The sequence below is a fragment of the Symsagittifera roscoffensis genome, chromosome 3, assembly GCF_963678635.1.
Source record: "Symsagittifera roscoffensis chromosome 3, txSymRosc1.1, whole genome shotgun sequence".
Lineage (NCBI taxonomy): Eukaryota > Metazoa > Xenacoelomorpha > Acoela > Convolutidae > Symsagittifera > Symsagittifera roscoffensis.
The window spans coordinates 74211187-74237234 of NC_087064.1; the positions used below are offsets into that span (position 1 = coordinate 74211187).

Below are 26048 nucleotides of genomic sequence, written 5' to 3' on the forward strand. Positions count from 1 at the left end.
TGTTTCGATTCTAATTGGTTGATACAGTTTTTGTCTGCTTACTGACGAGTCTGAATACGCGGTTGTCTAAATACTGCTACAAAACCACCTGCTTTTTACTAACCTTACTTACTGCAAGGGTAATTATTAGGAAAAGTCAAACGAACTGCTTCCGATGAAATTAGAGATGCAACTTTTCTTTTAAGTTAATCATAGGTTCTGGAAGAAGCACACTATTGGCACGGTGGGAAGTCCGCCAAAAACTCTATGGAATGAAATTATTGGCAATTAGTTCATTTAATGATTTTAACTTTGAGTTTTTTAAATCAGAAATTCAGTTTTTCATTTCTTGAAGCGATTTCATTTTATCCTAGAAATTCTTTTTTTTCATGCTTTGAAAAGATCTCTATCCTAGATCAATGATGACAATTTGAAACTTTCAATTAGAATAATCCAACACAAATACAATAAAATTAACCTATACAAATAGAATACAAACTAATATTTCAAACAAATAAGCCAGCGTGCACCTTTTAAATGAGATATGTTTCAAGGCCATTCAGTCTGTAAATCTGATATGTATACTTTCATTGTTCTCATCGCCAAAGTCCTCGCCGTGTGATGACCTTGAGCTAGCATCGTCTTCTTTATCGTTTTTGTTTAACCTTGTTTCTAATTCATTGTCACTTTCTGATTGGTCATCTAGCAGCCGCATGAACTGTTCCCCTGTCTTACCCGATTTCGATCCAAAATCGTTCTTCTTGACCCCGTTGACTCCCGAAGTAAGCTCTAGATATACTTCTGCTTCTTTAAGTTCCTTGCCATCTAGGTACTCTTTTTTCTTGTCCACTTTAAGGCTCGATCTGAAAAAAAAACTGAGTTTTTGGTCTGACCAATTCACACACTTGCAATACAACGCAATCTTCAAAAAAGTCGAAAAGACAATTATGACAAAAAATAGGTTGACCAAAATTTTCGAAATGCGTAATTTCAGTAATTGGACTATGCCCAAAACCTTTGTTGTTTCTCTACTAAAATAAGTGAGAAGAGTGAAAATTTTTGAGATTTTGGAATTTTCCCAAAAACATAACATTTTGCTAACACAAACTACAGAGTAGCCGATTCTGAACTAAAAAAAATCGCGCAAACGCTTCTTTCGATTGAACTTTTTATCTCAGATTAGATAGGGTACTTTTTAAGAAAATCAAAAAGTTGCAGAAAAATGTCAAAGTTCAAAAACTTGGTTTTCTGAAGGCCGTAACTTTTTTTCTGCTAGAGGTCTGTTTAAAAACCGGTCAAGGCCGGTAAAGACGAGAAGAATCCCAAATCAGGTTTTTCGATTTACGCAACCTGAGAATTGGCACAGCAATTTTCAAGTAGAGGCAAAAAATTCAAAAACAGTCAGTTTCAAAATTTTCACTTGTTTGAAGGCCATAACTTTTTTCTTAGAGAAACTACGCGTAGCAAACTACTAAGTTAAGCTTTCAACAACCTGTTGCGTCGATTGAACCTATGATGTCAGATTTGACAGGATAGTTTTCGAGAGAAGTCAAGAAGTTTCAAAAACGGTAAAAAAAAATCAAATGTTTGATTTTTCCGAGAGCCATAATGTTTAGCGTCAAAAAATTTTGAGTCGTAATCGCGTATGCAAAGGAGCTTTCCACAACTCATTCTTTTGCTTGAACTCAAAATCTCAAATATGACAGGGTCTTTTGTTGTAAAATTCAAAAAATCTATACAAAAACTCTCAAACAATCAAAAAATTGTCTTTTACGAGGACGTTAACTTTTTGTGTAAAAAATGGTGACTGGCTGATATTGCAGGTGAGATTCCCAATACCCTTTATCTCCATTGAACCCATAACCTCAGATTTGGGAGACTAGTTTTGTGGAAGTCAAAAAGATTCAAAAACGGTCAAAAAACGGTCAAAGATTAAAAAAAAAAACGGTCAGAAAGGTTTTTGGTAGCCGCTCATATAGTGGAACTGTTCAAATCTGCACTATTTAATGAAACCAAGATCTCAGATTTGGTAGGTTAGCTTAAGAGAAAACGAAAGAAACATCAAAAATATCCAAATATTCCCCCACAGACCTTTTAAGGCTGTAGAAAAACGAAAAGAGACCAGATGAGAATTCAGGCGCACAAGGCTGCCAGAGATCTTTCTATGGGTAACCCTTTTTGAAAATCGGTAGTTTTCCAAAGCGTCTCAAAGACAAACAAAATGAAAAACCAAATCTTATAAATTTCCATAACATCTGTTTTTATCAAACAAGAATTTCAGGAAAACATGCCAAATAGGACATTTGAAACTCAAATTAGCAACTGAACAACGCCTACAAAACGGAAACAATGCCGACAACCTGTTGCGTCGATTGAACCTATGATGCCAGATTTGACAGGATAGTTTTCGAGAGAAGTCAAGAAGTTTCAAAAACGGTAAAAAAAAATCAAATGTTTGATTTTTCCGAGAGCCATAATGTTTAGCGTCAAAAAATTTTGAGTCGTAATCGCGTATGCAAAGGAGCTTTCCACAACTCATTCTTTTGCTTGAACTCAAAATCTCAAATATGACAGGGTCTTTTGTTGTAAAATTCAAAAAATCTATACAAAAACTCTCAAACAATCAAAAAATTGTCTTTTACGAGGACGTTAACTTTTTGTGTAAAAAATGGTGACTGGCTGATATTGCAGGTGAGATTCCCAATACCCTTTATCTCCATTGAACCCATAACCTCAGATTTGGGAGACTAGTTTTGTGGAAGTCAAAAAGATTCAAAAACGGTCAAAAAACGGTCAAAGATTTTAAAAAAAAACGGTCAGAAAGGTTTTTGGTAGCCGCTCATAGAGTGGAACTGTTCAAATCTGCACTATTTAATGAAACCAAGATCTCAGATTTGGTAGGTTAGCTTAAGAGAAAACGAAAGAAACATCAAAAATATCCAAATATTCCCCCACAGACCTTTTAAGGCTGTAGAAAAACGAAAAGAGACCAGATGAGAATTCAGGCGCACAAGGCTGCCAGAGATCTTTCTATGGGTAACCCTTTTTGAAAATCGGTAGTTTTCCAAAGCGTCTCAAAGACAAACAAAATGAAAAACCAAATCTTATAAATTTCCATAACATCTGTTTTTATCAAACAAGAATTTCAGGAAAACATGCCAAATAGGACATTTGAAACTCAAATTAGCAACTGAACAACGCCTACAAAACGGAAACAATGCCGACAACCTATGAGCAGACACCAGTTTAGCCGAAAAAGAACTGATTTAAAAAAAAATTAAAGCTTCAAGTCCCCTAGCATGATCAAAATCGCCTATATGGTACCCTAGTTATTGTACCCTAACATCAACAAAATCGCCTATATGAGCAGTACTAATTGAACTTGAATAAGTGATTCAACTGATTTTGTTAAGCTAATTGTTAGCCCGAAAAAAGTCTACATTCCGATTTAATAACGCTTGCTAATCGCAAGCGTAAAATATGAGAACTATACACTGTTATTTTAAAATTTCCGTAGTTGTAGACAGATATGCTTAACAACGGCTTGTTCGAGCGAGGCAGTTCAAATAAGGTAAAACATTGACACCCTTTAAATTGGGGTTAAAAGTTCAAAAAGGAATATACGTTTTATCAGAACTGAATTAACTTGCCAAATTTTTGTTTTCCGCAGACATTCAGCATAAGCTAACTTTGCATTTACTGGCTGAGTACAGAAAAGCGTAATTTTCCTTCCTTTTAGTAAATGTTTTTGAAATGAAATTGAAAATAAATCAAAAATCAAATTTGAGTGTGAAAAAATTTCAAGACTTTTCCTCAAGAAAACCAAAACAAAACACCCGACTTGAATAAAAGACAATCACTTCGTTCATAAACACTTAACTGAACCAATAAAACGACAATTCAACAGAAACGACAAATAGCAGAGATTATAAAAAAAGGATTAAAAAACTCCTCAGAGAGCAACTCCCAGTACAGTTAATTGAAAATCAAGCTCAAATGAATTGATTTAGCAATGCTCAGCGACCAAACTCATGCCGAAGCGGAAAATTGACTTGCTGTGTTTCACGAAATTGATATAAACATTGAAGAAAATGAAACATTGACATGAAAAATTAGTATATTATTTGGAAGGCAATTTGCGATCCCAAAAGACACGAAGACACTTTTAAACTACCAAAAAACGGCATGATCATCATGAAGAAAAAACAATGTCAAACCTGATATACTGGCATTTACCGAAAAATGTAACTTCACGAAAACAATTTTGACAGCAAATTTAAAAACTATTTTACACTGAGGTGGAACAGTGCTTCGCAGCACTTGAGATTAAACAGAAAAAAAAAGCACGGAACTTAGCCGAAATAAAAAACTTAAAAGCCACTAAGACGAAACTGAAAACAAAATTAACCAAACTGAATGAGTAAAACTTTTACCAACTAAAATGCCACAATTTTTAGAGCGGACGCATTTTAATCAGTATACGAAAAAGTTCATTAAAAACATCCGACCCTGCCCAATGGGTTCGAACCCTCTAATTTTGTTGCTGGTCTCCTTCCTTATCTACGCTACAGATCCATGATACATTGAAGCTAAAGTGTTATTGGTACAATAATAGTCTATGTAAATATCCTTAGCATTGGCTGCTTGGAAAAAAATAGATATTTCATACTATAACAAAAGTTTTTCTTGTGTAATCAAGCGGTAGCTAAGCAAAATTTTCAAACTCCGCCCGAAGCAACAACTCCTCCGCCTCGAAATTTTAGAGCTAAGTTTTTACGCCTCTCTGAAGCACACGCGCCCAAAAAGTGATTTCGCTCTATAAGCGTCGTATTATTAAACAACCAATTAGAGAAACCATAAGTCAAAATCATAAAGCGAAATAAACTTAAAATCGGTTAACAAAAAATAAAACAAACTGTTCAAAATGATTTGGTAAATTTACAAATCACAGAAATATTTGAAATTGACTTTCAATTATCGTGAAAATCCCTAGAGCAAACGAAAATTTTCATGCTTTCAAAAGCGAGCAACAAAATAAGCAGACAAACGACGGTCTAACAAATGAATTTTTCAAGACAAAAAATTTGAAAATATTGCCAACAGTTGAAAAAGAGTCATGAACGCAAAGAAACAAAATAGACCGACTGATTTTAAAAAAAAACTCATATTTCGAAGTTGAAAAAAAATATATATGACCTGAAACCTCTTCGAAATTTTAAAACAAAAAATGATTGATTTCTTTGATAAAATTAACCCAATTTGAGAAAACTGTATCAGTACGTAAATTTTTAATTCCGCTATTAAATCTGAAAAACAAAACCGTTTTTCGTGACTTTTACTCTTTTGCTGTTTGATAGTGGAGTTTGCCTCCCTTTTATCAATGGAAATGAAGTGAACCTAAAAAAAATCAAGGGTCAAACTGCGAAAAATCACATTTTAGCGAGAACGAAATTCAGGAGAAAAAAACGTCAAGACATATATATATATATATATATATATATATATATATATATATATATATATATATATATATATATATAAAATCCAACCCAGAACATAAGCCGTCTCAAGCACGGAGATTATCGGCGAATTCTGTAAGCAATTATCTCATCGGCGAACTCGGGTTGTTTACGGCAAAAAAGTACAGTACCCAATTCCAATAAATTTTTTATTCGCAAAGATAAATATAAGCTTGAACTCAAAACCACGCCAATCCAGATTCCACAAAAAATTCAGATGCTTTGAGTGATAACCCATACTGATTTTTATCAGAAATTTAACCTGCAAAAAATGGGGAGCTTTATGGGCGTAGAAGAAAAACCAGACTTTTTTCTTTGTAGATTTAAGGTTAATAGCGACTTTTTTCTTTGTAGATTTAGAATAAATAGCGAAGAATTGAATTGGCTCTCTGTGAGATCAGACCACCAGCCCCCTCCCAGTTCCGCGTTTTCTTTTTAATTTAACTTTTGTTTTAGAGTAAATAGCGAAAAATTGAATTGGCTATGTGTGAGGCTAGACAACCCCCTCCCCTCGCAATGACGTGTTTTCCGTTTTCATTTTGTTTTTGTTTTTGCACAGACAACAGTGGTCGAGCATACTGGGCAACTGGTTATTATTTTTCTCAAATCAACTCAAAACAGGTCACCAATAAAATAAATTTTTGCTTTGCCACAAACCCATAAGCCCTGATAATTCCCAGTTACCAATAATGAGTTCAACTAAAAGCACATTGTAATACCAAACGCTTTTTCAAGATCTGCAAAAAGAGATTCAGCTGTAAATTATTTTCTGTTCATTAACTTCTAAATTTTAGGATGCTACAAGGCGCGATGCATGCAATCCTAGCTGATAGTTAGAATTTTACTTTTCAGCACGTTGAGGCCGGATAAGTTCAACCAAAATCATTCAAATTATTCCCCATTCCCCATACAAATTTTTTCAGTTAAATACCCAACGGCGCAGAGGACTATTTATTTCAACCTAACCCGACTATAACTTACTTAAAAGGGCCAAGCTTGCATTCTAGCTCTCATGGATTCTATTTCTTTGATGTGTTAATTTGAATTGATTTTTAATCTGCATCATAGCTTTCTAATATACGCGACCATGATCAAATTTTGACTGGTGTAAACTGTTAATCTGTTGATTGGTACATGTATTAATTACCTATTGCATATTTGGCCCCAATTCCTCAGTGGTATGAGTTGACTGTCGGAGAGTGTCTGTGGGAGAGCAGTGCCCAGAGTCTCAGGGAGGAAGAGAGACTGGAAGGCAGCCACGAAGCCCAACATTGACACACACGCCTAAACAAGGGAAGAGATAATACATTATTTTCCGTGAATCGCAGAAAAAAATAAGTTTCCGCGAATCGTAGAAAACCTATCAAAACAAGTTGAGCGTTTCAACGATAGTCCATTTCTATTGTTTGCCCACATTCCAGACTGAAACATTTTATTGAGATGAGATTTTTTGCGGAGCAAGGCAGTTATTTTTGTGTCTAGAAACTTCACGTGGTACCACTATTTCAGCCGAAACGGTCAAGCTGTGGTAGACCTGAAGCCAAACGTCACGCGAGACACGCTATCATGACGATTTCAGAGGATCGAATAGACAATCTGACAATATGAGAGCGAAAGTTCAGTTATAGATCAGAACTTTTTTTTTACTGTTAGTAAGGCATATTATCTCTTACCTGGGCCACAATTCCGAACTCGAGTGCGAATGGGACTAATAGAAGACCGACTCGGCCACACAAAGAGGACAGTCCCATGCCTGTGTTGCGCAGAGGAGTGGGATAGAGTTCACTGCTCCAGATGTAGACCAATCCGAATGCTGACCCGAAGAAGAACTTACCCCCTATCGTCAGCCACATCGCAGTCCGGTCGGCCGCCTGGGGGGAGAAGCGCTCTTCGAAATAGACTGTGGTAGTCATCAAAGTGCCAAGACCACACAAAGCACCTGAACAAAAACTCATTAACTGTCTTTTTACTAAACGCCCGCTCAAATTTGCTTCAAATCTCAAAATGTTTATGAGTAAAACGGCACCTGATTCGAATACAAACGAGTTGGCAAAGTACAGTTCGAATCAAGTTTAATTAGAAGTGTCGTGACAGTGTACCTTTTTAAGACGGGCAGGACCAAGTATGACACCTTTCAAATGGTGTTTTTGTCGCTCACGTGTTCAAAAAAACGACGTAGGAGTGGGACAGTAGCAATTCTACAGTCCCTCATAATCTATTATCTCAAACCATCTTATACTGCTTTCAAACATAATAGCCCAAATTTTTCCATACTTCACTGTTTCGTGGTCTAAATTAGGTGAATTGACGTTATAAGCTGAGATTTTAGAAACCTGACCTAATCTCATGATCTTGACTGACTTTTGAGTTTCTTTAATTCGGTGAGAATCAAATCCCTAAAGGACTCATTTGCACATAAAACCCCTGAAACAGCCCTGATTTGTTGAATATTCGCTATTAAATGGGAGAAAATTTGTTACCGGATGTCATGAATAGGCAGAACATGGGTCGTCTTCCGAATATCTGCATGGTGCATATGAACACGAGGACACTGGGGATGCCAATGAGTGCACCATAGATGAAAGAGAGGTAGGGGTCACTACCATGTAGAGAGGCCATGTTCAGATAGATCACGTAGAAGGCAGAGGTCACCGAGAACCTGTGAAGATAATAAACAAACAAACAAACTTACAGTTTTATAAATCTCAATAGTAAACGGTGTTTTACTACACAATTCTATTACTGTATCATGTCTAGGAGGGACAATAGCGACATTGTATTGAGACAAAAAATGTGATCAAACGGTAAATTTTAGAGTGAGAAAACTTGTAGTAATGGCTGCAAAAAAAATAATTTTTTCGAGCTTCAAGGTAATTATAAAATGAGTGATGGAGTTGTGGTTGAAGAAATTGAGTATCTTCTGCTGAAATACTAGGATCGTGGCATTAAAGCACCGATACTTTCTCTCATTGTTCAGAAGAGCAAACGAAACACAATCAGGCGAATGAACCGCCGTTACCAGCGTCTAGCAGAGTACCACAACATTCCAATACGAAATAAAAATGATGTCTCCTCTGTCGGCTTTCATCCACGACCTGATAAAATCCGTAAACTTGTAGCAGATTTCAGAACTGATATTCATAAATTGTAATAAAAGAATCTGTAAAAGCTTCTGTAAATTTATCACTATCAGTATCTTCATTCCTGATTAATTTTTCGAGCTTTCGGTCGCTTTGCCCTTAAATTTCTTCATTACTTAAACAAAAAAACATAGCCAATTGACAGCTGGAAAAGAGTAATGAACTTAAGTATAAAAAACTTCTAGCTTGACTTTCTAGAAAAATTTTTGATTGGCAGTTTTTGATAACATTAACCCAACTTGAGAAAACTGGATCAAAAGGTAACGTTTTTGTTCCGCTGGAAATCTTAAAATTAAACTCCACTTTCGAAACTAGAAAACATTCACGTTTTTTCGCGCCATTTCCACGTTCGTATTTGGAGAGTGCTATCAACGTAGCTTTCAGCAGATGAAATTCAATGAACTCAAAAAGTGCATATATACTTAAGTGCATTCATAAATGCAATAATTTGTAAGAATACACATCTGTAGTTATAAGAGCATTTCAAAAATTTTTGCAAAAAAATCACCAAGAGCTATATAAAAGTCTTCATTACGTTCATTACTCTTAATCAATTGTTAATCTTGTTATTCCCCATAATATATCAGCCGATGTCTAACTTACTTCGCTGTGAGAAAATTTTGACTTCTTTAATCAGATTTTTATCAATGTTATGTCGCTTTCCTATCCCTTCCTTGGGCAATGGCCGCTGTAGCAGCTGTCCAAAATTTACACAGGCGAAGCTTCGCTTTGCAAATACTTGCGAGAAAACGACAAAAAGCAGCTCTATAAAGTTCAAAAATAAAAATAAAAGAAATAAGCCTCGAATTAGCAAAGATTCTGATACTTCTGAGATTCGAACCTACGATCTAGTGATTAAGAGTCTCACACACTACTAATCACTCAGCCACGGAAGCTTAATTTACGCCGAACACTACCCACCACAAAAGCCGAGAACAGATGCCATGCAATTTCCGATGCTACTGTGAAATTTCCAAATAAGTGGATACTTTTATTAGCGAGTTAGGTTCGAAAAAAAGAAGGTTCATAATAACACACTAAGCTGATCGCAAGTGTAAATACGTGGTTCAGTATTGGTTCAGAAAATCTTGTTAGACAAGTTATCAGGCATATAATTTGCATGCAATTTTGGTGGCTCACCAGTTAAACATGGTCATGAGTGACTTGGCCCTGACAGTTGGGTGTCTGAACAGATCCAGGGCAGAGGCAGAAGAGCCAGAGGATCCAGGGATAGAGACAGAGTCACACGTGGCCCGCTCCTCGTTGTCACTTCTGCTGTCAATACTATTCCCTCCATCACTGTCTTCGCCCATGTACTCCTTGCGATCACCCTTATTTTTATCCCCCTATCATACAAAACACATCAAAGTAGAAAAAATCAAAGTGATCACTGATCCAACAACATTTTTGAATTCTTAGCATTTTTTGCGCACAGATGAAAACATACACATTAAAAATACCAAAACTGAATAAACTTCCACAAATATCAAGTCTTTGATTAAACTTCTCCATCTCAGAGGAGTGTGTAATCGTATAGATTTTCCAAGTTTCAATAATCTGTGGCTACGAAAAAATTCTCGAGTACAACTTCAAGGAACAAATCACTTCGTTCATAACCAAAGAAATTTAACAACTTTAATGTAAAAACTAAGACTGACCTGTTGTGGTAAATCTTCTTTGGCAAGGAGCGATTCAGTATTCTCATTTTTCTTTTTCTTTCTTTTCATTTTTGTCTGGTCAGAAGGCTCCGATGTGCAGTAGAATTGTTTCAGTTGTATGAGTTTGGAGGGTGGGATAGGACGTCTGTTCATGATGGACATCCTCTTAATCACAGCCTCCGCTTTGTCCATTCTGCCTTGGGACAGTAGCCACAAGGGCGACTCGTAGAGGAACCTAAACATGCGAATCTGTGTAAATTTAAATCAGAAGACTCGCTGATTTTATATATGTTGTCATCAATCCAGTAGTTGAAACAGACTCAAAACTTAAAGTCTTAGAATTTTTCCGATAAATATAGTTTCATAATTATATAATTGGTCAACAGAAAGTTTCAACAAATACCCTGGATTAAAAAAAATATTTGATTGTTCTACCTAAATTTTGTTTTTTGCATGAAAAATATGCAAAACTATGCCATAAAAATAGCAACTCACATCAGCACAAGGAAGAATGAGACGAAGCTGGTGAGAGTGAGTACTTGAGGCACTTGTCTCCAGGAGGAGGCCAGATAGAACAGGAGACAGGCAGACAACTCCCCCAACACACTCGCACTCTCTACCTTCACACTCACCAGGTACCGGTGGGAACTGCCGAAGCTCTCAGTCAGCAACACAAACAACGACAAGAAGATGCCGTAGCCTAAAAACCAAATTAAAACTATGAACAAGTTCAACATAACCACAAAAGCCTTGTTCTATCTTATGTTTTGAAAAAACCTTGTTTTGCAAACAAATCAAATTTGAGCGGTAAGAAAAATCAAATTTTAACCTTTCCCTGCAGAAAATCATGGGCGTTTCACTATGTTCATTGACACTCACACACAAACCATTTAAAAAGATCGAAAATAGATCTACCTAAATTTTCATACGTTTCTCCCAACTTATCAGACAATTGCTTGATAAAACTTGGGTAGACGGACGCCCGTTGAACTGAAAAAAGTCTTTGTCATAATAAAGGAAAATAATGAAAATTCAGAGTTGGTTTACAACCAACATAAACAAAAATTTAGAATGAAAAACGGGAATTTAAAATTCAGAAATGCTCAAAAATATCTGTTGGCCCAAATGGATTCAGTGCGTTTGTTAGACAATTTTTAAACAGAGGCGCAGCAGCTCTATCATGTGACATAAGAAAAAATTATTGTTGCAGTAGCTACGCCCAACGCCATCGTCTGCTGGATTTTGTGGGGTAGCTTCGTTTTGTTCTGTTTCTTGGTTGCCAACGCTATCCAGTACTTCATCTTCGTAGGATATGAAGGTTGATTGGGTTTCCACTAGTCCCTGCCCAGTGCTCTTGTCCCCCGGCAGAATAGTTGGGGTATGCCACATGAGTGGTTACATGAATACCGTTTAAGCATGGACTTGTTTTGATATTGCTGATCCATCTTTCGAAGTCAGCTCTTCGTCGTTGTCGATGTGTGCTGTTCAAAAGTCAGCATCTTCGTCGTCATTTGACTGAGATTTGTTTCCTAAGGGCGTTCAGCTCTCTGCTCCCTCGTGATATGAAGTTTGAGGAACTCAGTAACTTCGAGGGGATGAAGCCAGAGGTCTTCAGTAGGCAGGCAAGTCGGGTTTCGAGTGCAGTTGAATAAATGATGCGGCGTCTCATTACAGTCTGGACAGGAATTGTATACCTCACTTTTTATACGGCTTAGGTATGAGTTAGTGAGCGGATTGTACCCGGAGCCGAGTTGAGCAAACCGTATGCGCGCTATCCGCAGACATAAGAAAAAGTAGAAATAAGCCTCGTATTAGCGAAAAACTCGGCTACCTGTAGGTTACGAATTTGCGACCTACTGCAATCAAAAGATTCTGAGTCCCACGCACTATATAGTCAGCCACGCAAGCTTAACAACCGACAAACACTAGTCACGAATAAAGTAGTTACATATGCTAATAAATTGCCAATGCGATTCAGCAGGAGTGGCACCAAATACAAATAGACTCAATTTTGCGTGTAATAATTTGGAATATAACAATTTGAAGGCACCACACTAACTTTGAATGTAACAAATCTCAAAGCAAAAAACCACATTATGCATAAACTATGCATTTAAAAAATTGCGAGATATATTGAGTTAGAAAATTTCTGAAATCGAGTTTTTATCATTGTTATGTTGTTTGGAACAAATAGATTTTTCGGTTTATTTGATGAATTGAAAATGCATCAACTGTGTCAACTCATTATTATTCGAATACAAAAGTACATGCTATCAAAAAACTGTACAGGTGTTCCACCACTATTGGGGTGCCGCAACAATATTTGCGATTTAGGTTGAAAAAAAAAGAAGTACTAATATACTCGCTTCGCGCGTTTAATTACAATTGTCAATCGATAGTTTAAGAATTAGGCAATTACCTGAAAAACGAAATGCGGCAAAAACCGATTTTTTAGATTTCAGTTATGCATAAATTATTCTTTGGCAGATCGTATGCATTAGAATGTTGCATTTAAACTCATGATGATATTAACAGTAATCCATGATATTAAAAAAAAGAGAAGTATGCCAGCCCAAATAGGGTAGGGACCTATTCAGCAAAGGGCTTTTAATAACGGAAGATGGAAACGAATGTTAGACAAAACAACACCATTCATTTGCAACACTATTGATATTTCATGTTTGTAAATGGTACTTTTTACCCAATAGCCCATTATGCAGATGCCGTTTCACAGCTGGCGGGTTTCAAATGTAGTCTAAGTCCCATGTCATTACCTGTGAAGCAGTTGAGGAAGTATAGAATGAGGAACTGGTAGTAGTTGGCGGATAGGGAGAGGAGGGCGTTGATGATAATCTTGCTGAAGAGCAGATAGAGAGCCACTTTCCTTCTTCCAACCCTGTCTGACAAGCGCCCAATCACCACTGAGGCCACGAGGTAACCGAGACCTAAATTAAGAAAACCGTAATATACCTGGTACCGTAAGTACATTTAGTATCGCAAGTCGCACGTAGAAAACATTTAAAAATATAAGTTTTAGTGCTCAAATTTACATGTCATTATTATTCAAAAAATTTGAAAATAAAAACCCGTCGCATAATTTTTGACCACTAAGCGCTCGGAAAATTAACATAGAAACATTATTCAATAGATAATCAAAAACTAAAACGTCTGCTTAGACATGAGCTAAAAATTGTTTTCTTCAACTGGTTTGAAACAAGAAGTTGATTCGACCCAATGAAAATGGGTGATAACTTAACTAGCCCAGATTTGACTCTGCGATGGACTTGTAGTGTAGATTCTCGCAGATGAGGTCGAAGTCGGACACCACAGTGCTGTGGAATGGGTAGCAGCACTCGTACTCTATCTGCCCGCCCACCGAAGCACAATCGGAGAGCGAGTAGCCCGCATCACATGAGTCACTGCATTAGACAAAAACAACATAGGTAAAGTGTCATTGCAGAGACTAAACCCATGCATGGGGAGATCTTTACTTCAAAGCTCACCGCCTTTAGAACTGTTTTACGTTATCCATTTTAAGCTGGAGCAGCGGGTTAAATTTAATGGGTTAAAACTTTCCAAAAAATTCATAAAACGCTTTTTTTGTCTGTTTTTATTCGCCTGCGATGCAGAACATTTCAAAATAGGGTCTTTAGAACGTTTTGAAAAATTCGCAATCCCCCCACGAGAAAACCCTAGATCTGCGCTTGCAAAGACATGATGACGTTTAAGCGAGTTATTTTTACTCGTGAAATAATTGTAGAGAAGATCCGGAAAACCAAAACATAGCCAATCGAAGATTGGAAAAGAGTAATAAACGAAGTAAACATAAAAAAAACACCGACTTAGAAAAAATCTCAACTTTCGAAATTCAAAGAAGAAAATAGATGCCCTTTAAGCTCTTTGAAAGTAGAAATCGCTCACGTTTTTTGCGCCATTTCCACGCTCGTATTTGGAGAGTGCGTTTTTCCGTCATTTTCAGCAGATGAATTTCAATTGAACTCAAAAAGCGCATTATACCTAGGTGCATCAAAATTTTGAGACTTTTTCCTGAAAAAAAAAAACAAAAAAATCAGCAAGACCTATCTAAGAGTCTTCACTACGTTCATTACTCTTAAAAACAAAACAAAAATGGCAGAAACAAACGTCAAATCACTTCAAAACTTTTGGAAATGAGTTTAAGCATATAACATTTATTTGCTATATCTTGTGCAATCACTTGCAGAGGCGACGCGGATCTTAGGACGAAACTCAGAAACTATGACAACAAAAAATGATCTAACAAATTTGAAAACTAAGAATACATACCAAACGAAATACAAGGGAGCCAAAATATAAGCAGACTATACCTAGTTTAAGTAAACCGATGAAAAACAAGAATAATTTTGCAAACCGTTGGAGAAACAGAAACGAAATTTTTGCAATTCAAAATCCAAATCACTTAAAAAAAATGACTGCTGAAACAGATTTTTAGGTTTGTTTCGGCACCCATTCGAGTAACATTATGATTTGACTGCAAACAAATCGTCTAATGGATTTAACTATTTGAACAAGTCTTTCGTATTTTCTTGATGCAAGAACAAAAATAGGCAACAGATAGTTGGAAAAGAGTCAACGAACGCAAGTAAACAGAAAAGAAAACTGACTTATTCTCAAAAAAATGGCCTTGAAGCTCTTTGAATTTCCAAAACAATTTATGGTTGACAATTTTTTGATAAAAGGAAGCCATTTGCGAAAACTGGATCATTAGGTAAATATTGTTTCGCTGAGAAATAAGATAGTTAAATTCCGTTTTCAAAATTAGAAGTCGCTCACGTTTTTTGTGAGCTTAACAATTTCGCTGTTCGATATTAGAGTTTGCCTTCCTTTTACACAGTTGAAGCTTCGCTTTGCAAACACTAGTGAGAACATGACAAAGTGCAATAAAAACAGTGCAAATAATAGCTCTACAAAGTGCAATAAAAATAGAAATAAGCCTCGAATTAGCAAAAATTCGGCTAGATTCGAGCTGCGACCTACTGCAATCAAAAGAATTTGAGTATCACGCACTAACCACTCAGTCCCCTACGCTTAACCACCGACAAACACTAGTCAAAAATAAAGCAGCTACATATGCTAATACAAATAGACACAATTTTGAAAGTAATAATTAGGAATATGACAAACTGAAGGCATCCACATTAACTTTGCAGGTAACAAATTGCAAAGCATAAAGCTGCATTAACTATAAATTAAGCATTTCAAAAAATTTCGAGAAATATTGAGCTAGAAAGTTTCTGAAATCGAGTTTTTGTTTTTGTTATGTTGTTTGAAACAAATAGTTTTTTTCGGTTCATTTGATTAATTAAAAATGCATCAACTGTTTTAACTTAATAGTAGTCGAATGTCAAAGCACATGCTATTTGCGTCTTAGATTGGAGAAAAAAGAAGGTTCTTACTAAAACACTAAGCTGACGCTAGTTTAAGCAAAGGAAATGAACTGAACTTAGAAAAATCAAGAGTCAAACCGCGAAAAAAAAATTGAGCCTGAACGACATATAGGACTTTTCCTGAAAAAAAAAACGCATTAAAACGCATCGCGACATATATATAGGAGTCTTAACTACGTTCATCGACTCTTAACAAGAAAAGCTAAGAAAACTACAATATGGATAGCTGGTTGATCTGCAAGTAGCAAAGAATGTTCCGACCCCATTCATATAAAATGTTTGACTTTAAAAATCGATGAAAGAAAAAAAAACAGAACCAAAAGGTCGGAAAAGTGTGAGTAAAAACTTCTAAGCAAAAATACATCAGTTTAAAGCGCTTCGAATTTCAAGAAAATTTCATGATTGAAACTTCTATGATAAAATTAACCCAGTTTAAAAAAACTGGATCAATGGGTCAAAACTTTAATTCCGCACCGAAAATAAAAATTTATATTCGCTCTCAAAACTAGAAGTCGTTGACAATTTTGTGCTCCATTTTCGCTTTCGTAGTTAAAGAGCGTAATTAACATACATATCTTTTAGCCGATGAATTTGTATTGAACTCGAAAAATGCATAGATATAAAAATGAATTAATATGTATGATGCACGTCTGTAATATGAGAGCATTTTAAGACTTTGCCTAAAAAACAAACAAAAATAATCAAAATCTATACAAATGAAAATCACTTTGTTCTTTTACACTTAACAATTAATTTTCAAGAAAAAAAAATAATTTTTCAAAAATCATTGCCAAGGAAGCGCTGGACGAAGCTTTGAAAACTAGTTTTCCTGAAGCAAGTGTTTCACTACCTGAAAGAATTTTTTATATTAGACCTACTCGTTGGAAACAAGACTAAGACTAAAAAATTTCCAACCAGTTTTTTTTCGACACTGATACTCGAATCATGACCGAAAAAACTTGAGTCACTAGACCCATTACCATAATTTTTGTGGCACCTGTTTTTGCATGGAAAACAAAGAAAATGAAATAGAAACTATAACACACCCATAAAAACTTTAAAACTATGTTCAATGGTCGGAACAAAAACCAACTTCGTGAATGAAAATTAGATAAGCCAAAACAAACCAAGATTTATATTTCATACAATGAACTATTTTGGAGTAATTCAAAAAGCGCCACAAACAAGAAAAAAATGGCAATAGGGCGCTTCGAAATGCAAGCACATACAAACGTAAACACAAAGGCTTTGAAAAAAGAACTTGCCTCCTAGGGCAGGGGGATTTAAACCCTGATCACCAGAGTGGGATGGGAGTTTAATAAAACACAAGTCACCAACATAGTCGACAAAACACATGCTATTAAATTGCCAAATATAACAAAAAAGAGTGCACAAATACTGATATTGAGCACTTATTTGTGCGAGATAAGTTTTAAAAAAACTGAAATCGCAATAGAACACAAGAGCTTGCCGAAAAAAAACAGGACAAAACAAATTCTGTATATCAAATTTTTCATTGAGAAGCAAAGATCGTAGATTATTTAGTTATCCGAAAAAGCAAACAGAGCAATGGAAGCATACGTAAGTATAGAAAGTTTGTAAGTGTAATCCGAAAAAAATGGTCTCACCTGAAGGCAGTATCTACAATAGAGAAGTTTCCTATTGCAGCTACAGATGACAAAGCAGTGGTCGTGGTCACATTGAAAAGAAGTGGAGAATAAGATGACGTGTTAGATGACGTTTCGGCAGCCGCAGGCACTGAGCACCTAAAAAACGAAGATTAATTAGAGAGTGTGGATAAAAGAACAAAAATTATCGACATTAAGCAAGATACGGAATGAAAGCAGATGAAATTTATGAAGAACAGTTTAGAACAGATAATTAACAGATTAATTCTTTAGATCAGAATACTCACTTTGAGTCAACTATGAAACCAAAATATTTTTGAAACATTACAAAGAGAATTTGATGTTGCAGTAGAAACACTAAACTAATACGCTGGTAAGAAAGGCAGATTCTTTTTGATTCGATAAATTTTTTATTCTTCTTCATATATGCGCAAACAACCCAGGTTCATTTGCAAACCTGTGCGGTATGTCGTGGAAGAGGAAAACAGGCAAGGAACCCTGATTGAGAAAGAGAGCGAAACAGACCACACACGAATAGACCACGTGGTAGAGGCCATACTCTCCGACCAACTCAAACAAGATTACGTCAGACATAATCACCCAGAATCACAAGAAACTTGATTGATGGGGGATTTTTGATTGTTTTAAAAAACGGCTACAAATTTATGTGCATGGGATGATGTTTTGTCATAGCAGAAAAAATGATATCGTTCTTTTAACTGTCTTCCAAGGACGTTTAGAAGTAAGAAGGAATAATATGCTAAAACTTAAGGAAACATAAATAAACTTCGGGAAAAAACTTATCTGTTGTGTACAATTAAAGATATCTCATAACTGAGGAGCGGTTAAGGTCTCCACCTCTTAGTCGAAAGGTCGATGGTTCGAGAACCACCATGATCTGCGCTAACTGATTGACGGTCAGGTAGTAATTCTCAGACTAACAAAAACATGCATGTATTTCTTAACTAAGAGTACAACGCTTGTCTTTTCTCTCGTAAAAATTCGTAATAATTAAACTCTATTATCAGCTTGTCGAAATGAAAACATCGATGATAAATCTCCAATACGGCGCTTATCTTACTTTCTAATAATTTTTCACTGAACGAATTGTAGATCACTAAACCAGGATAAAACGGATGCTAAGACATCAACAAAATGAATAATTCTAATCTTGAATCTTAATTATATTAACAAGTATAATACGACTTGGTAGCGTTCGATTGATACTGTTCAAAACGAATCATTAAATGTATTAGTTTTTTTTTCAGTAAATATAGTTCTGTAATGCACCATTCAATGATTAACTATACAGCTTTAATAGATTGAATTTTCAGTTAAATGAGCAAGAAAGTATATAAGCACCTCCTCAGAACTGAAATCCTCTATGTGCGTGAACAGGTTTCATGAAAGCACCTAAAATTTTTTTAAAAAAGCAGCTGGACGCAAGCTTGAGCCCTGAAGGTTGCAACACTCATTAGGAAAATTTTTAAATGCTTTCTTGGTCGTAATCTCCAATCATTCGCAGAAAAAAGAATAACTAGCCAGCCCATTTAAAATTTTTTTTTTTCTATTTTCATTAACAAAAATTCAACAGTGCATTTGCTTGATTTCAATTAAGGTTGATTGCTTGAACAGGTTCACATAAATTGTGAATTTTTGAAGCAAGCTAATGAAGCAAGGAAAACTTTAACATACCAGTCAGCTAATCAAGCCATGAAACGTCAAACTTAAATCTGACCTCAGCGCCTAAATCGGCGTGCTTTAACTTTCAAACTACCAAACAAAACTTTGACACATTCCAAGTTCTTTGCATGGCTTGATTCGCTTCGCAAAAGTTGGCTTCTCGCAAGCTATTCAAGAAATTAAAAAATAAAAAGTTTTAATTTACTTTGATACATGAATGAATTAATAAAAAGTCAACTATTTAAATGCGTCTGGCTCACTCGCATGTTCAAGCTTCGTCACCGTAATTTTTTATAAAAAAATTTTAGGCACCTATCTCGCCAAGTTTAAACACTATTCTTCTAAGTTTTGGCTATTACTGAACATGTTAAGCAGAACTGATTCAGTCGTATTAAGAAAACAACAAATCGGAGGCAAGTTTTACGGAGCAGCAAAATGAATATTTACCCAGCTCTTTTTAAATGATGCATCTTTAATGCAAACTAAATCTAAACAACGTTAGTTGTCTATCTTCATGACCTATCTATTTTTCATTCAACTTGTCTTGATGGCGTGATGGGTCCAAAAAACAACAGCTGACGCAAGCTTAAGAAAGAGTAAACTTCGAACCATTTGCAGTTTTATAAGCTTGAATTAGTTCACAAATCGTGACAAAAGAATTCAGCAAGCGTTTGACCAAAAAAAGATTAAAACTTTTCAATTGTTTTGACAACTCTTAAGGCTACTTTAAAAAAAGCTCTATCCCGTTTCAGCCCTTTTGCAATTCCTTGAAGTACAACTGAAGGGCCGCTGCCACTGACCATTTAAGTAGATTTCAGTAAATCAATAGACATCTTTCGTTCGTTTCAACAGTTTTTTGAACCGTAAAATTTGCTTCATTTGCTCTAACTTACTTCATAGTTCAATTAACATCACCAAAACAAAAAAAAACCAAAAGAATGTGAGACTTTTTCTAGAGTGTGGGACTCAGCGCATTTATTAGGACCCTCTGTCTGCGCGGCGCTGCACTAAGTTCCGTTACACTGCCCCTACTTGCCGTGCGCTGCCTGCATTCAAACGTGTTAACTCCAAAAAAATTATTTAAGCATTGCGAAGGATGAGCTGTTAAAAATGGCGTCAATAGCAATTGAAAATGACTTACAGGTAAAAATAAGATGTCTGCAATACATAATAGACCTAAACAAATGCTGCTATCAACGCGAATCCCTCAAATTTTCTGGCTGTCCTTTCAACTTGTTGTTCGTATAATTGACTGAGTGACAAGGAACAAGAGCCTTGCGTAAGTTTTGTCATATACACAGAGGAAAAGCTGCATTTTGCAAACACAAGCGAGAAAAAGGCAAAAAAATCTCCAAAAAACTAAATCTAATTAAGGAAAAACAAATGGTAAAATAAACCAAAACAAAACATTTGCTGTGCCGGAATCGCACCTCCAACGTGGAGATAAGGAGTCTCACTTTTTCGTTACTATGCTACTGAGCCGCATGAAAATAATCTAGTGATGCAGCTTGACTAAACTAACGGCCCAGTTTGATACTTTTAATGAAGATATTGTAATGATACGAAGATAAAGCGTAATTAGTGATGTGGGTGAGACAAAAACGAAATTTTCATGGATATTTTGTAAAAATCCTTACAAAGCTCCGGATACAGAAACAAGGGCCTAGAAAAGATCACGAAAATCAAAATCAACTTGGGAGCTCATACCTGTCGCAACGCTACGAAAGCTGCTAGTTTAACAGTGGTGTTCTGTGCAAGGAGAAGTTGATTTTTCATTCTCTTTGATTTATAAGAGTCGCAAAAACCAAAAAACCGATCACGCTACTTTGTAGAGATTAAATTTATCCACCAAAACTTACTTCAAAATAGGGATCTGACTAATCTTTTATAGTTAATAGTAGTATCTACACTCGTACACACTGTCTAGCGTACTTTGATCATGACAGATCAGAAAAGGTAAAGTAAAATTTCAAGCCAAAGTTATTAAAACTCTGAAACTTGGATGTAACCAACGTCCCAGACAATACATTCCGATTCAAAAAGGAAAAAATTGATATGTCAAACACTGATAAGGTCTCAATTTTCGACATCATCACTAACATGACTATTTTTTGACAGTTTCTCTGCCAAAAAAAGTAAACACCGCAAGAGTAAAAACAAAATCAAAGCGGGGCTTCACATCACTTGCGACACAAAGCAAGCGTAGAATTGCAAGCTAGCGAGTAGAAATTGAGATGGAAATATCAAAATCACAAACAACTTCATAGAAGAAAAAAATTTTTCAGAAACCGTCAAAAAACAGAACCACCAGTATTAAATAAACTTTCAGTCTTAACCGAGTATAATCGAAAGCGACAAAAAGTAGACGCCCATTTATCCAGAAACAAAAAAAAAGCCATCAGCAATTGTTGTAAAAAAAACGTTGAGCAATTAAGTTTTAAACTTTGAAACCTTGCAACTATCAGAATTTTTCACAATAAAATCAATCATTTTTTGCCTTTGAAAAGACACAAAATAACGTACCTAAACCAAAACCATTAAGGCTCAAATTTTTAAGCGAAAAAACAACAAAAAGGAAAACCAAGGACAAAATACAAAATAAAGTCAGGGCTAATAATTTTTTAAAAATTGCAGAAAATCAAAAACACTTGCATCTAACAAAAACTGACAAATCTGACGAAAATTGTTTGAAGCACAAGAAAATTACCCGACGTGGCAACTAAGCCGACGAAAAATTAGCAGGCAAACGAAATTTTGACAATTCTAAACGATTTCAGCTTTAAGCACACTGAGAAAAAAAAACAAGCTCAGGCCGGGACTCGAACCCAGACTACTTTTTCCGTAAAATTTTTTTCTTGAAAGATGCAAGAAATTTTGAATTTGCATATTCGTGAAGCTTAGCAAATTCGAGACATCCCACTTTGAAAAATTGTTTAAGGAAAAACTCTGGTTCCAATTACAATGCACTTGCTCTCAAAATTGTAACAGAAGACTAAACACTTCAGGAGTAAACATTTTGAATCTTTTTGTGACAAAATTTCACTAAAAACAGTTTAAATGTCAAATGGCTGGTATCAAGGCCACAACTTTTTATATTTAAAAAATAAGGGCGTAGCAGCTTTACTCAAACTGTTCTTTCGATTGAATTGTTAATTTCTTTCGGAAACTAAAGACACAACTGTAACTCTAGGACAAAGTTGATTACACCAGGGAGATCCCATTACATTTTCTTTCGATTGAAAACTTAATCTCAAATTTGGTAGGGTAGTTCGAGAATTTAAAAAAAAATCAAAAAACTAGTCAAAAATAACCCCTCTCAGGGATATTTTACAAGGCCAACACACGTTGAAAAAGAGCCAATGAACGCAAGAAAACGGAACAAAATGCTGAAAATGACTTACATATTTTAAGAAAAATAAATACTCGGATTTCAATTTAAAAAATTAGAAGGCCTTAAGCTCTTCATAATTCTACAACAAACAAGACTGACAATTTTTTTGATAAAATTTACTCAATTTGAGAAAACTAGATCAATAAATAAATTTTTTAGCTCGCTAGGAAATCTGAAAATTAAATTCCTTTTTTGAAACTAGAAGTCGATCACATTTTTCTATTCGATAGTGGAGTTTGGCTTCTTTTTAACAGAGGAAATGAACTGAATTCAAAAATAAAACCGCAAAAAAAACTATTTTTGAGCCTGAACAAATTCAAAGACTTCTCCTGAAAAAACAAATGAAAAAAATCAGCGCGACCAATTTAAAAATATAAGACTCAAAACTACGTTCATCAACAAAACATAATTACTAACTAAATCCCATACTTTTTATAATATCTATTTTATCAAACAGAAAGTGAAACAAACACTATCCAGCAATAACGCAGCTACAGATGTTACTTATTCGCCTATGGTTGGAAACTTACCGAAGTGCCACCAAATTAGCACTTTCATTTGCAACTTAGGTTGGAAAAAATGCATCTTAGTATTATGCCACAACCCAATGGGTAAAAAAAGCTTGGTAGTATTACACATCGCTCCGTTGTGTAATAATTTGGTACCAATTGGCAAGCTCGTGAGTAGCACTAAATACAAATAGACACAATTATGAATGTAATAATTAGGAATATAACAAACAAAACAGATTTGAAATAACAAAACATAAGTTCTGTTGGAATAAAACAAAGTGAAGGAATTCGCACTAACTTTGCATGTAAGATATTGGAAAGCAGGAAGCCAAATTATGTATAAATTATGCATTTCAAAAAAAATTCTGTTCATAATGACTTGGAACTTTTCTGAAATCAATTTTTGAAACCGATTTTTATTATAGTAATGTTGTTTGAAGCAAAAAGCTTTTTTCGGTTCATTTGATGAATTTATCAGTAACTTATTTCAAAGCTCAGTAACTTATCGAATTTCAAAGCTCGTGCTATCAAAAAGCCGTAAAAGTGCAAACAAAACTGGCACCAATGTTTACAACTTAGGTTGGAAAAAAAGAATAGTCGTTTTGTTACACTACGCTCCCTTAAGCTCGCAAGGGTAGAAAAAGAATAATCTTACTATTAAACTACGCTCGCAAGTGCAAACATCAAACAAATATTCTTTCACTTTAAAATAACACTAGAAATTTGAACGAAGAGATCCACTCCTCTGTACAATTGGATTGTTTCATCTGGTTTAACTTGTTATCAGCAACTTATTACACGGGGGCGATTTTTAAATTTTCGAGGCTCTTGACTACAATCTGAAAACTAGTAAACCAGATAAAAACAGCAGAAGAGATTCTGAACAAGAACAACTAAAATGACAAAATCAAAAATTCTTACATGTAGAAATGCGTCCAATTGATAGTGCTTATAGGCATTTAAACAGATATTTTGACACAGAAGCGAAGCTGAGATTCGCACCACTTGCGATACAAAACAAAAAAGCATAAAGGTCAAAAAAAATAGATCTATCAAAATTTAAAAAGCTAGTTTTGAAACTGTAGCGCTAGCTAAATTTGTGGCTAAAAGGCTCTCAAAAAAATTCCAGATAAAAGAGTCCTACGAACAAAATTATTTGCTGGAAAAAATATAGTACCCGATTTCAATAACTTTGCTTATCGCAAGGGTCATGATGGCAGTTAAATTCAACGGACGAATGAAAAAACGGACAAATGTAAAATTGGAACAAATAATGATTTATTTTCGAATTCTGATTGTTTGAACGTTTCACTTTTCTTTAAAAAATCAAGTTATATTAAGAATAACCAATTTCTGTGCAAGAAACAGGAAAAGTTCTCACCACATTAAAAAATATATTAAAAAACATTTTTCTCTGCAAATTTATGTTGATTTTTTGTGTGCGGAATACGTCATGGAACAACTTTTTGCGGAACTTTTTTTGAAACATTAAACTGGCGAAAAAGCGCAGCATGGAGCGTCATAAACTTGTTTTTCTGGAATAAAACTACACACTAAAAAAAGCTTAGTTTCTTTTAAAGTTTATTTTCTTATTATCACACCTACTCGCTCGAACCTGTCTAAAAACCAATGACACTTAATGTGCTATCTGGTGAAAAAACTCTAAGTTTTTGCCAGTAAGCCTATTTAAAACTTCAGCATACAAAAACATGCATATCTTGTACTTTCACGATCTCAATAAAAATCGGTCGATATCTCAAGTCTCAAAAACAAACTATTGTTTTTAAGTGCCTTGTTGAATATTAATCTTTAACTTTCTCCATACCAAGAGCAAAGAAGCTCATATACTGCTCAGAAGTTATTTGAATTAACTCTAAAACAGTAGTTCTGATTCTTCGAAAACCATCACACACATTAAAGAGTTCGGTTCTTTTTCATTTCCAAACCTGCAAAATTTTACAGATGAAAACTTTGTTCACATTACTCGATAGTTATGAAAATTGGCATACGGACTAATAAGGCCATGGCAAACATATTAGGTCTTCATAATTAACCTTGTAAAACCACTCGTTACACCATAAAATTGATGTTCGTGTGAGGTGGGGGGAAGGAAAATGAGCCAATAATTCTACTCTCAAACTGATTTTTTCCGCCAACTGAAAGGTATTTTGGAGAACCAGCTGAAAACTTGACTGACCTGTGAGAGATGTCGTGGAACAAAAAGGGAGTCAGCGCAGAATCCGTGCAGACTAGAGCAGTGACCAAAGCAGCGAGAGAAGCATACACAAACTGGTACACACCATAGCCCCCCGTCAGGTCAAACAGGGTCAGGTCACTCATTGCATGTTAGATATAATTACAAGTTATAGATAAATAGAGATCATTTAAGTGAGGATCATTCGGATGAGCAATACGGGGATGGTTAAAAAGTGCTACTATACTAATCTGAAAAAAAAACATTACTATTAAATTTTCAAAATTTCACAACAATTACAATACGGATCATCCAGCCTTGATAAAAGTTAAGCGAGTTCAAGTGAAACAAAATTTCACACAGCATTGTCAAGTTCAAGGCAATGGTCTTCATCACGCTAACTCTCGGTGTTGAATTCTAAGGAGGATGCCCCGAGAACAGTCGAAATTATTTTCAAGAACTGGTAGGAGCAAAATATAATATAGAGGAACAAGCAAAGAAAAGTCTACTAGAAAATAAGAATTATTCCTCAAAGAAATTCCAACGTAGAAAATGAGGCGTAGGCCAATCAGTCAGAAAAACCATAATTACGAAAATTTCATACGTTTGTTCTGAATATTGTTCAATTTTTCAAAGCGTTGCGAGAAACACTATCGACAGCGATTAATCAGCATTCAGACAAATTTACGATCGCCACCTGAACCGACGAAAATTAAGTAGACGAACATAGAACCGAAAACAAAATAACCATAAAATCTTTTGAGCTACAAAGTTCCTGACACCCACAGAAGCAAAACCAAAAGACAAATTAGGTAGAAATAAGAAAATAAAGAAAATATGCAAATTTACATATTACAGGAACAAATGACCGCATTTAAATTCTAACAAAACCAGAAGACAATTGCAAGTAAGTCCGCC

At 35.3% G+C, this 26048-nt stretch overlaps 1 protein-coding gene across 2 annotated transcripts; it reads right to left on the reverse strand.

Annotated features, from left to right (window-relative positions):
- Nucleotides 1-436: 436 nt before the first annotated feature.
- Nucleotides 437-25377, reverse strand: LOC134842182 (solute carrier family 22 member 13-like). Of its 2 annotated transcripts, none has more exons than XM_063858399.1 (11): nt 25134-25377; nt 17351-17488; nt 13558-13715; nt 13071-13241; nt 10792-10996; nt 10297-10531; nt 9779-9984; nt 7979-8157; nt 7172-7437; nt 6646-6782; nt 437-842 (listed from the first exon to the last, which is right to left on the reverse strand). In XM_063858399.1, exons 1-11 carry the CDS (start codon nt 25274-25276, stop codon nt 539-541), a joined length of 2142 nt encoding a protein of 713 aa, XP_063714469.1. In that variant the 5' UTR covers nt 25277-25377; the 3' UTR covers nt 437-538. The 2 variants fall into 2 exon arrangements, with proteins under 2 accessions (XP_063714469.1, XP_063714470.1); XM_063858400.1 differs by lacking the exon at nt 437-842 and adding an exon at nt 6116-6235.
- Nucleotides 25378-26048: the final 671 nt, after the last annotated feature.